This window comes from Amphiura filiformis, chromosome 8, assembly GCF_039555335.1.
Source record: "Amphiura filiformis chromosome 8, Afil_fr2py, whole genome shotgun sequence".
Taxonomy (NCBI): Eukaryota; Metazoa; Echinodermata; class Ophiuroidea; order Amphilepidida; family Amphiuridae; genus Amphiura; species Amphiura filiformis.
Genome location: NC_092635.1, coordinates 64,653,537 through 64,666,747, shown reverse-complemented (window position 1 = coordinate 64,666,747; position 13,211 = coordinate 64,653,537). Strand labels below are relative to the sequence as shown.

Below are 13,211 nucleotides of genomic sequence, written 5' to 3'. Positions count from 1 at the left end.
CCATCAGCTTGACGGGCAGACTGCGAACTCTGATGAATGGGGCATCCTAATCGTTGGACAGTGTTTTCGCGAATGAGATTACCAGTGGATCCACTGTCAATGGTGATGCGGACCGCATGGTGCTTGTGGAATGCATCTACATAAGGAGACTGATCAACATGAATTAGCGCTGTCTGAACATTGGGCTGCGCACTAAGGTCAGTTTGGTCAACAAAGGCGCATGCTAAATCCGAGTCGCTGTCACAATCATCAAGGATGTTAAGCTGACGAGCGCTGGGCCAGGTATTTTCTGTCCTTTTCAGGGAGAGTGCAGCACTCGCTTAAGAAATGCGCATGGTCATGCCGACCAGCTTGCTCACACAGAGGGCAGGATTTACCAAATGATTTCTTAGCTTTCAATTTAGGCATCGGTCACGCTGACTACTAGTGCGCATGCTGCGAGCAGCATCGTTTGAGCTCAGCTCATCCAGGAGCGAATCCAGAGCTTGAGAAATTTCGGCTTTGATAGAAGCCAAGGTGCGGGATCTTAGCTCTGTACCGTGCCGCTGCTTTACTAATCGGGGCAGATCAGGGTTTATAAGACGCAACCACGTTAACACTACAAAGTTTTCGAGTGTAGGCGTAATCTCCTCATCTTCATCGATGACTTGGTCATGGTGACTGATGCCGCCTCCTTCACGCATGAGGTTGTCTTCGGTGAATGCTACTAGACGCTGGTACAAGTCCTCTGGCCGTTCATCAGGGCCAAGGGTAATACTGTTGAACTCTAGGAAGTGGCCACCTGTTGTTTGGAAGCCAAAATGGAGACGGATGGCTTGCCATATTTGTTTCAGGCTGGTGCAGTTTTTGAGTATTGTATTTCGTGAGATAATTGGACAATAGTTGGCTATTTGTCCAAGCATAAGCTCCAATGCAGCATTTTTCTGGACTGCTGTTTTCCTTTGGGCTTCCTGTATGTCCTCACCGTCGTTAGTGGACCTCGAAGAGGGGAAGTTTTTGACTTTTTGCCCCATACCGCTCCTTCAACCAAGTAGGGAGAAAAGCTTGGGTCTAATGACAGTGTATACTGGAGGTTATGTTTCCAGCTTTCAAATGAGTTTATTGTTTCGTTCTTTGTTAGAGGCCATTGCTTGGCAACGCGATGTGTTGTGGCCATTGCTGATTGTTTTACACTCGTGTATGTGAACCAGAATAAAAGCTAATATGCAGCCTTGCAGGCTTAAGCTTACTGTTTTAAGCTTACTGGTCGCTCACAGTCTTGTGAAAGATCACACATTTAGGGTTCAAGATGACCACCAATTTCGTCAGGAAGGTCAGCTGAGAGACTTCAGAGATGACTGGTTTCGAATCCAAGCTGTCACCACGCCAATAAAAGGATTAGGGATTAATCTAATGTGATAATCACAACCAGGCACATGTAGCTTCCACGAGAGCAGAGACAGAGAGAGGGCACACAACTATGAATCAACTGGAGCAGCACATTATATCTGCATGTGTGATGCCAAAAGTCAGAGGACTATAGGCCTCTAGCTAGGCTTAGGCTATAGGGTCAGGCCAAAGCATAGGCCTGTTATCTCTGACCAGTCTCTAATTTATCATGTTTATATACTGCAGCACATCTATCTGCATGTGTGATGCTAGGCCCATAGTCCTCGTCACTAAGCTTTTAATCATGCCAAAATTACCATTTTAATCTTAATTAACATGTAATAACACTTATTGTGTTGTAAATCCTTTGCTCACAAAAATACATGAATGAATGAACATTTTGTGCCTATTTCTGTGATTATTTTTTGTCAGTCTCATTCACTTCTTTATTTCAGAGCTATTAACTCAAAAGAGTAGTTTTCCACTCCTCTTTGGAGCTGTATGAGTGACCACTCCTTTGGAGTGAAATTCACTCTCACTAAAGAGTGATTTTATTCACTCTTTTTTCCGAGTGAATTTCCTCACTCTTTTGAAGAGTGAATTTCACTCTAAAAGGAGTGGTCACTCATACAGCTCCAAGGAGGAGTGGAAAAACCACTCTTTTTGAGCTGTTTTTCACTCTTTCACATTTAGAGAGTATTTCCACCAGATACTCACCATAACATATTATCCATTTTACGTCATCAAACATTCGTTAGAACTAAAACATTGCTGGAAATTGAATGAGAATAGTTTAAATAAGGAAGACACGTTACATCAAATATTCTCTGTAGTGGCCTTTAGATAAACCACCATAATTTCTTCAATATTCTTACTATGAACTTGAATGTCAGCACAGCTCTTGAAGTAATATCTACCGCCCCACTGAGCAGCTTGTCTCAGGAGACGCATGGTGAACGGTCCATGAGCATCTGATGGGATCATCACTTCTTGCATGGTGGCTCTGTAAACATGATAAATGCAACACACAACAAGAAATAACTTGGTGCATGTACCAATTTATGTATCACTTTATAATATTGGCGATTCCATGCATAGTGCACTTATGTCCACGGCAAATTCACTGTGACCTTTCCAGCTCAGTGAAGATTAAACCGAGATATGCAGTACTAAACCATTATAGTAGGGATGACCATCAAAATGTCATGTTGCCCCTATTGCTACAAAAGATTGTTTTCTGGAAAGAACTCATCAGCAGAAGTATTTTGGTGGTTAAATAGTCAAAATCGGTCAAAAACCTTTCGAATTATGAATTTTCAAAGTTTCCCATACTGACCGGTCATTGGAGCAAAATAAAATGACAAAGTCCAAAAATAGCAATGGGAGCAAAATTGGTATAAGCATATATTTACCTTTTTATATTTCTTTATTTTAATATATATGCAAACCTGAAACAAGCATATTGTGAAAGTATCAAAGGGGTTTCTTATGAAATGGCACTTTACTAGTCAATATCATAAATTATTTCTTCAAACCGAGGCACTGAAATCATGCTTTTAGAAAACCTTTGCTAAAAATCATCTAAAATGGCTGAAATGGCACAAAATCAAAGGTCCAGGTGAACTTTTTTCCACAACAATATAAATTATACTACACATAAAAAAAAATACTACTACAAGGGGTTTTCAACATAGGAATCTAAACAATCAAGTACCAACATGCACAGCTTTGTCCTGATATCACTTTTGGGGTTTTAACAAAATGTTTAACCTCTACTGTGATTGGCAGCTGCATCACGGATATCTCTTTGATAGCTGATAATGCCCAGCCATTCAGCAAGTGGCTAATAACTGACCTTGATAGGCTTGAATGAACACTGTCATCTGCTTCAAAACCATCACACTAGGACCTGGTCACTCCATAATACTACAGGGAGCACAGTACTTTAACAATGGAGTGAAAGACTCATTATTGATTAGGCGCGTATTTTAAAAGTACAGCTCCTGTGCGTGTATAGCAGTCAGTGTAGATGGTATAAATATGAGAAAACGTTTGGTTTTGAAATCAGGTGAAAAATACATCAAATGAGCACGAAACTTCACATTTATGTTCAGAAAGGTATCTATTTAACATGACACGAAAGGTGTATGGAAATTCCAAAGGGAAGCTGGTGATTTATTTTTTAACTCGAGATCTATTTGTCCATTTTTTTAACCTTTTTACAGAAGGTATGATAGAGGTAATAACGGCAACTCTGCCAAATTACAGCTCAGTAGGTCAAGGTTTTCACCTGATCTTATTAATCTGAATATTTTGTGCCATTCTGAGCAGTGCTGTACTTGGCCACTGGCAATTAAGCGCACTGTGGCGATGGACCAACTTTGACTCACACTTACAGGAAAAATCAAATAAGTTATGTTGCTGTAATTTGCAGGATAGTTACAAAACATAATTGGAATTAACATCCCCAATTTTTACAGAAAAATTTTGAAAAATAAAAGAATGAGCTCAATTTAGAAATGTCTGTGCAAGCAGTGCACAGTTGAGCTCCCTGCATGTCTATGGGAGTGTTCTAATCAACTTGATGGTTCATTAGTCATCCCTAATTATAGTAATCGATTGTCCAACACAAATTTATTACCACATGATGATATTTTTCCTGAAGACCTTGATTTGTTTGTTTGTTTGTTTGTTTGACTTACGTGTTGTCACCTTGAGAGATATATTGGTTTGCTGGAGTCAGTGAGTACAGTACATCCTCAGTTGTTGGATCTAACAGCTCTAGCCGGTGTCCACCCTAAATATGGAAAACAAAAAGATCAACCATTGGTCAATAAGTAATCAATTAGGAGTTCCTCAATACAATAGAATTGAGGCTGTGATCAATTGTCTATGTCTGACAAAGGAATAAACAACATGGTATTTGATATGATTGTATTTAATCAACATTTAGCAAAAATTGGATTTAAATTTCCTACTTGTTTTTTTTGTTTTTTTTGGTATCATGTGATCATCGCACTAAGCAGTTTGTGACCTGGTTCTTGACTCACATGTGACCTCCAACCACAAATGAGCTCAGAAGTCAGAAAATGTGATTTTTCTGCAAAATATCCAAAACTTTCACATTTTGAAAAAATTAGATTTTAACAGATTTGAAATAGTTCATGCTTCTCTTATACAGCCGCAAAGTTACACAGCTGTACAAAAACTAAAAATAATTATAAATTGACATTTTATGGAGCTGTTTCAACAGAATCAAATTTTGTACAGATTTCTCAGTGTTGTGCTATTGCAAGGCAAATGTGAAGAAATGCAACTTCATTTCAGGATATCGTACAAAGTTGGTTGAAGTGTCATTTTGAAGCTTCAGGTATAATTTTTTCAAATCTGTAAAAAACGGTTCCTATGCTCACAATGATTAAACTTTTTATATCAAATTTGGTATCAACCTTAGAAGGAAAGTGTATAGAAAATTATTATTTAAATTATTTTGCCATAAACTCATCAGACTCTGATTAAATGGGGATGGAACTAGCGGCGACTTTGTAATTTGGCTATGTTTATTACAATCATATAATATGCCTTGCTCAGTGTTTTAATAAAAATGTCAAATTTGGTCACAGACTTGACAGCGTAAAGCCTTGATTATTGCAGGGTATTTATCAAAGTACATTACAAAATCAGAATTTTGAAAATAGCAAATGTTGCAACATTGCTTTAAACTGCAACAGAGTCACAGAAATCAACATATGAAATCAAAGTAATATGAATGCTCAGGTTTGGCAATTTGGTTCATTTTCTTGTGACACTATTTTGTTGAATTGACCTTTCTACCTTTATTAACATTGTAAGCATTTCATCCTCTGCTACTTGCCATGACTTTATAATGAATTAGGCCAACATCATTGTATAAAGTCATCACCTGTTTCTCATTCTTGCCTACTTCCTTTTGTGTTGATAACGTTTTCGACATCATTCGCAATAGGTTATAAAAGGTTGTCAGAAAAGCGTTTAAATGTCGGGTTATATAAAGGGTATATTAAGAGTATAAAACGTTTTCATAACCTTAAAAACATTTTTGATAAGCTACTGCTCAGCAAACAAAAATGTTTTACAGAAAACGTTTAAATGTCGGGTTATATAAAGGGTATAAAAACGTTTTAATAACATTCCAAAAACATTCTTGAAAACTTGATACAAAACATTCTAAACAAAATGTTATTTTGGGGTTGAAAAAACATTTTGTGAAAAATGTTTGCCCAAAATATTTTCAATAACGTTTTAAAAACGTTTTCATGACCTTTATATAACCCGACATTTAAATGTTATTAAAAGGTTTTGAAAAAAACATTTTAAGAACATTTCTGTGTTTGCTGGCTTCAAATATTTTGACATAATGTTATTTAAGTATTGACACAATATTTGGCAAAAATGTTTGCAAAAATAGTTTACAATAACATTTTATGAAAACATTTAAAAATATTGTTGTAGTGTGTTTTCATACAAAATATTTTAAAACGTTATCATGATCTTTATATAACCCGACATTTAATGTTATTAAAACGTTTTTACCTAAACCAAAAGCCAAAATATAACTTATTTAAAACGTTTTTAAAACGTTTTTGTGTTTGCTAGGTATGGCCTCTTTTTCTCTTTTTTCCCCTAATTACTATTGTGAGAAAATGTTATTTTTTAATGTGTGCTAAAAGTGACAATATGTAGTGCATTGCTTGTTCCACATATTGTATAAACACAGCCAAATTAAAAAATCACCACTAGTTCCATCCCCATTTTATCAGAGTCTGATGAGTTTATTGCAAAATAATTTATATAATAATTTTTTGATATCCTTCGAAGATTGATACCAAATTTGATATCAAAGGTTTAATCATTGTGAGCATATGAACCGTTGTTTGGAAATTTGTGCAATTTTAAAAATGACAAATTACTTATTGATAGCAACCTCACCTTATCATAATACTAATCATGGCGTGTCCGTCCGTCCGTCCCCTCTGTCCGCAAGCTTATCGCGTCGTGCGAGTGGCTTCGCTAACGCATGCACGGGTGCGTATCACGTCTGCGCAGTGCTCTATTATGTACATATTGCGCGAGTACCGGCGAGCGCGTGCGACTAATCATGCAAGTGCATCTCATCAACACATAACAGGTACATCTAATCCGACCAATAGCCCTATTTTTCAACACATATTTCAACGCGTGCATAGGCTTATTTCAGCAGAACGTGACAATTTCCGGGGTACTTCAGAATGGTTGTTGGGCTATTAGAAATAGGCCTATTACGAGAACCACGAAATCTAGTTATTTATATTTGTGAATTTGTATGTTTGAGATGGAACCAAGTAAATGAATCTGAATCTGAAATTGAATCTGAATATTGCTAGCTTTTGACCATCCATGATTGAAGAAAGGGTTGGTCAGTTTGGCAGTTTTATTATTTTTGCTTCTCAACATGTAACTGTCGATAAACTCAATTGGAATTGCTCAAAAATCCATATGTCTGACTGCAGGGATGCTGTCATGTGTAAGAACAATCATTGTGTGTATATTGTACTAAAAGTATAGTAGAATATTTCAAGTGAAGAAAACGAGGTTCTTTATTCCGAAATAAGTCAATGTGTTCTCTATTCCAAACATGAAAAAGGTTCTCTATTCCGAATATGAAAAAAAGGTTCTCCATTCCGAAATCTAAAAAAGGTTCTTTATTTAGAAATGAGTCACTGTGATCTCTATTCCCAATTATAAAAGAGGTTCTTGTTTCCGAATCTGTGGTTGTTGAATCATGTTGCACCCTCTAGCAAAGTCCTTTGGGTTTGGTGGTATGATATAGGCCTGGGCGGTATAATTTAGGGTGCTTTGGCATAGTTTAGGGTTGGACCATTGGGTTTTGACAGTATGTTTTTAAGGAATGGGTTGCGAGAGCACGTAAAAGCCATTAAACCAGGGACCATTTTTTCTTACCAGCTTGGGTCTAAAACTATCTATTTATACTACTTCTACGGGGGTGAAAATCCTATTTTTCAGCAACAACAAATCCATAGAGTATCCGTTTTATATTTTGGTAAACTTTTAGTATTATTTCCAGTTGACATTTCTGAAATATATAGCAATGAAAATCAATTAGGTCATTTTACGGAGCTAATAATTAGGTGGGTTACGCGTCCGCAAAGGATCATGGGTAAATGATGGGGGGGGGGCAAAGGGAACAGCCCGTGGGAAGTCTTGCCCCTCCTCCCCCTGTGAGATGCTGGCCGCCCTGATATTTAAGATTTTAGGCCTTTTGTTTTGTACTTTTTAGCCTATTTTTCACAATTTTCCCCCATACAAGTTGGCATGCCCCTCAAAATCAGTTGACATGATGTCGACATCCATTCAATTTGTTTGTGAAATCTGGCAACTTCAGCACTATTTTATAAGAATTAGGGAGTGTGTCACATATATTTTACAACATAGGGGCCTAATTCAACAAAACCATTCGTTTTCTGCCTATAGTTTTAATAAAATATAGGCTACACACTCCTTGTAAATAGCGCTGAATTTGACGCAATTTTACACACAAAATGAATGGATGACGACAATGGATTGTTTCAATGGAAAATGAACTGTGCAAACAATGCCACAATGAACTAAAATATAAATGTTTCTGCATATTATCAGAAATATTTACAAATCATTTTCAAGATGTTTTTCTGTGATTTCTCAACCAATCTAAAACCACACATTTAACATTATTATAACATTTTAAAAACAGCAAATGTTGTGAAAATATTTTGTGTTTGCTATGATATCAGCTATCTTCAGTAGATAGCAATGACTTCACAGAACAATCTGCTATCTTCAATTGATAGCACTGACAGCAACATCAGTAAATAAATGACTTTACATAGCCATCACCTTATATCAATAGATAACAATGAATTCATATGGCCATTTCTAAATTGGCAAATATCAAGTTGACAATAATGATATAGGGCCCTAACCCTGTAAAAAAAAATCAATAAGTTTACATAGCCGTCAGCTTTTCTAAGTAGATAGCAATGACTTCAAAGAGCAGCCAGCTATCTTTACTAGATAGCAATGACTCCACAGAGCCATCAGCTAACACCAGTAGATATCAATGAATTAACTTAGCCATCAGCTATATTCAGTAGATAGTAATGACTTATCATAGCCATTAGCTATCTTCAGTAGATAGTAATGACTTCAGAGAGCCATCAGCTAACATCAGTAGATAACAATGTCTTCACATAGTCATCAGCTATCTTCAGTAGATATTAATGACTTCATAGTCATCAGCTAACCTCAGTAGATAGCAATGACTTCACATAGTCATCAGCTATCTTCAGTAGATATTAATGACTTCTTATAGCCACCAGCTATCTTCAGTAGATATCAATGACTTAACTTAGCCATCAGCTATATTCAGTAGATAGTAATGACTTATCATAGCCATCAGCTATCTTCAGTATATAGAAATGACTTAACATAGCCATCAGCTAAACTCAGTAGATAGCAATGACTTCACATAGTCATCAGCTATCTTCAGTAGATATTAATGACTTCTTATAGCCTTCAGCTATCTTCAGTAGATAGCAATGACTTCATATAGTAATCATGAGCTACATTCAGTAGATATTAATGACTTATCATAGCCATCAGCTATCTTCAGCATATAGAAATGACTTGACATAGCCATCAGCTAACCTCAGTAGATAGCAATGACTTCACAGCTATCTTTAGTAGATAGCAATGACTTCATATAGTAATCATGAGCTACATTCAGTAGATATTAATGACTTATCATAGCCATCAGCTATCTTCAGTATAATAGAAATGACTTTACATAGCCATCAGCTATTAACCTCAGTAGATAGCAATAACTTCACAGCTATCTTTAGTAGATAACAATGACTTCATGTATCCATCAGCATTCTTTAGTAGTTGGCAAGTGAAATCTGGAGGCAAAATTAGCTGCTTTCGCATTGCACATTTTCGTGCACTTCACGCACATTTGTCCCATTCAAATGTCATACTTAATCATAGCTTGAAATTGGTATTGAAATTAACAGACATTCAATATACATATTTGAAATTGAAATTGGCAGACTTTCTGCACTTCACACGGAAGTTAATCAGAGAAACCTAATCTGGGAGCAAAACGCCATATTAAAATTTCAAATATTTGCACGCTTCGAACGCATTTGTCTCCTTCAATGTTCACATTTGATTATTTTAACTTAGAGGTGCCATATCACGGAATTGGTTCAAGAAACGTAATTAGGATATGACAGCTAAACATGCTACTTCGCTCCGTTTCAAGTTCAATGTGTGTTTATTCACCCCATCACAAAGAAATTTATGCCACTGCTGTTCACATGCACCCCCATACACACACACTTTTAAAGTCCCGGCTGCATGCCATCGCTGATCAAGTGGCCCATGCGTTCATTTTACCCCTTACCCCTGGGCCTGTTATGGCTCTCGGCAGTACTGTGTGTGAAAGTTGATAATTTCAAACTTATGAATGTTTGCATAGTTATCAATTTCAATATTTTTTCACGAAACTGTGTACCAAAATTAGTAGTGATCAGCCGTGTTGGTTAAAATGGGCAAGTGTAATTATGCGCAATAAAAGATATACAAAATTATATTGCATGTCAAATCTGTCTCGTTCGAAGGAACTCATCACTTAAGGGGGTACTACACCCCTGTGGTAAATTTGTGACTATTTTTGCATTTTTCTCAAAAAATAATAACTCACCGGTAACAAAATTTATGTATATTATTGGGGCAAGGAATCCAATTACTACACTGAAATTTCAGTGACTCAAGACAAGCGGTTCAGTATATATGATAGCAGATGAGGTACAACCTAGTGGTATCTCTTTTCTTATCATAAATAACGAACCGCTTGTCTTGGGTCACTGAAATTCCAGTGTAATAATTGGATTCCTTCCTTGCCCCTATAATATATAACATAACTTTGTTACCACTGTGTTATTAGTTTTGAGAAAAATGCAAAATAGACACAAATTTATCGAGGTGTAGTACCCCTAAGTTAGTTTTTTATGAATATCAATTTTAAACGCGTCTTATTTTCTCAAAAAAAAGAGCCATTTTCATTGTCCTCATAATATTACCTTGCCATTGATATGATGTTGTCCGAGCAATATACCTGACCTTTAAGGCTGATGCAATGTGATTCTTAAAATAACATCTTTTATAATTAAAGCAATGTGTTTGTTTGTTTGTTTTTTATTTGGCAAAATCATTAGAATACAAAAACAAATGATAGAGACAGAAAAATCATTACAAAGCACTTCAATGAGACAAGATGTTAATTGTAACTTCAATGTGATTCTTAAAATAACATCTTTTATAATTAAAGCAATGTGTTTGTTTGTTTGTTTTTTATTTGGCAAAATCATTAGAATACAAAAACAAATGATAGAGACAGAAAAATCATTACAAAGCACTTGAATGTGACAAATTAATTATTTATTTATAACATTCGGCCGAAGCCAGGCTAATCCCAATAGTGCTCAGAGGCTACTAAATTTAAGGGACGCCATCCGGATATGACGGGACAGGGATATGGGAAGAGGTCCGATTTCAGATGCAGGAGGAAAACCGAGAACCGGAGAAAAACCTGCGAGGATGAGCATGGATCGGCAACCAAACTCACATGTGGCGCCGCGGGGAATTGAACCCGGGCCACAGTGGTGAGAAGCGAGTGAGAAGACCACTACACTAACCCGCCCTCCCAAATTAAATCCAACCACAAAGCCATTTGGGATCAAGACACACGGACAAAAAATATGACAAGCTGGGATAACGCAGCAAAAGGCCAGCTTAATTCCGATGGGGTCCCAAGAAAAGATGAGAGAACAAATAGGAAACAAACAAAAAATGTCTTTAAAAAAGACAATGCCTGAATCTGAATCAATATATTATTGAAAAATAACACTATGGTGTTTTGCAAAAGTTCATCCTACAAGTCATATACTTTGAAAACTTGCTTAATTTATTGTCGTTAATGAGTTATGTATGTTTACAAAAGTGTTGTTCTTTCAGCCCTCTTTACAACATAACTCAAGAACCACAGGGTTGCAATTATACCGCAGGGTTGCAATATACCATACGTCACTCGGAGTGCGACAATTTGTACAGATAAATTTATCATAGGTATTTTTCTATCAATTTGGCCATTTGTCTGCATATTAATAATAATAATAATAATAATAAAAATACACAGACTTGGAGAGCACTTTTTAAATGAAGAAACAAAGCGCTATGGAAAAGGAAATATGCAAGAGGGAGTAAACATTGGGCTATTCCATTTGAAATCCACACTACCCCTGTGGAAGATTTTGGAAACTTGCACTCCTTCCGTGGAAGATTCAGATTAAGTCTTTCCGGAGGGTGTAAAAAATTCAAATGGAGCTGTCTAATGTGTTCATTCCATTTGAAATTCATACTCCCCCTGTGGTTGTGTGGATTTTCAGTGGAATAGCCCATTAGGCCAAAAAAAAAAAAAAGGTTTGTCTCACGAACCCGCGCGCAGAAGTATGTGCAAGCGATACAGCGCGTTTGTCTACGCGCTGACCGCCTTTTTAAAGGTTTTTTTTTTTTCCCCGATTTTTCCGGTTCCCGATAGTTCGACCAACGTAGTAAAAATGAATTCCTCAATGTCAGAAAACCATCGAAAATGTCAGGCAGCGCGTATGCCATTAGTGTTGCAGATAGCCCGTAACCCACACCGTAGCCTCAGTCTCGCTAGTTTCACGCCATCCTTGCAACGGCACGGAGCGTAAAGCGGACGAAGCAAAGTGGATGCAATATAAAAGGACTTAGACTACGGAGAACTCTGCGATCGAGTGAAGCCATGTTGTTTTCATAAATTTTTGTATTTTTTGTAGCTGTTTTTTAACGAATTTTGTACCATTTATTTCAACATGATTGTTCGTATTCGTATAGTTAAAACAGGGGGGACTGTGCTGAGGAATTGGGCACTGCATCGGTGCTACCGATTCGGTTACTCTGAATGCCCTAAAAATGAGTTGGTGTCGGGCTAAGCTGTAACCCGTATTTTGCACTGATTTTTAATAATAGTGATCAGCTCTAGGAAGGCAAATAAAATACAGTTACAGAATATTAACATTGTAAATTTGTTGCTTCTCTTTCATTGTAAGACCACTTGTAGTTTTCCAATACCTGTCTTGTGATTTTCATTTGTCTCAGGCTAAAAAAAAAAAAAAAAAAAAAAAAAAAACAAAAAAAAAAAAAAAAAAAAAAAAAAAAAAAAAAAAAAAAAAAAAACATAGCACTTAGCTTTTTTGGCAAATGTTCGTGAGACAAACCTTTTTTTTTTTTTTTTTTTAGGTGAATAAGTGAGTTTTCAGGTTCTTTTTGAAGGTTTGGACATTGGGATAGTCACGAATGTGGGAAGGCAGGCCATTCCATAGAACAGGAGCAATGATGGAAAATGCTCTGTCACCAGCCAACTTGTGGGATCTCGGAATGGAAAGGCAAGTGGCAGCTGTAGAGCGCAATGAGTACCCAGAAGGGTATGTGATCTGATCTCACACCACCAAATCAGACTCCCATCGAGATATGCTAAATTTGCCCTTAGAAAACGTAATTTTTTCTTCACAGGAGCGACTCAGTTTTAAGCGACAGCTATGATGATTGAAATCAGCCCTTGCCTGATCCCTCTGGCTGGGAAAAAATATAGGTTGACCGTCATTATTTTTTACGACTGGCCCTCAAAGTCTACGATGTCCAGGAATTGCCTATTTTACATGCAAAATCGTGTCAGTGTTTCT

General features: G+C 36.7%; 1 protein-coding gene across 1 annotated transcript in view; it reads right to left on the bottom strand.

The window, feature by feature from the left end:
* Window positions 1–5,341, bottom strand: part of LOC140159661 (hepatocyte growth factor-like protein) — a 52,608-nt gene extending 47,267 nt beyond the window's left edge. The window contains exons 1-3 of the mRNA XM_072183156.1: window positions 5,291–5,341; window positions 4,071–4,165; window positions 2,244–2,371 (exon numbers count right to left, since the gene is read on the bottom strand). Of these exons, the coding sequence (XP_072039257.1) occupies window positions 2,244–2,371; window positions 4,071–4,165; window positions 5,291–5,341 (274 nt within the window). The remainder of the gene's footprint in view (window positions 1–2,243; window positions 2,372–4,070; window positions 4,166–5,290) is intronic.
* Window positions 5,342–13,211: the final 7,870 nt, after the last annotated feature.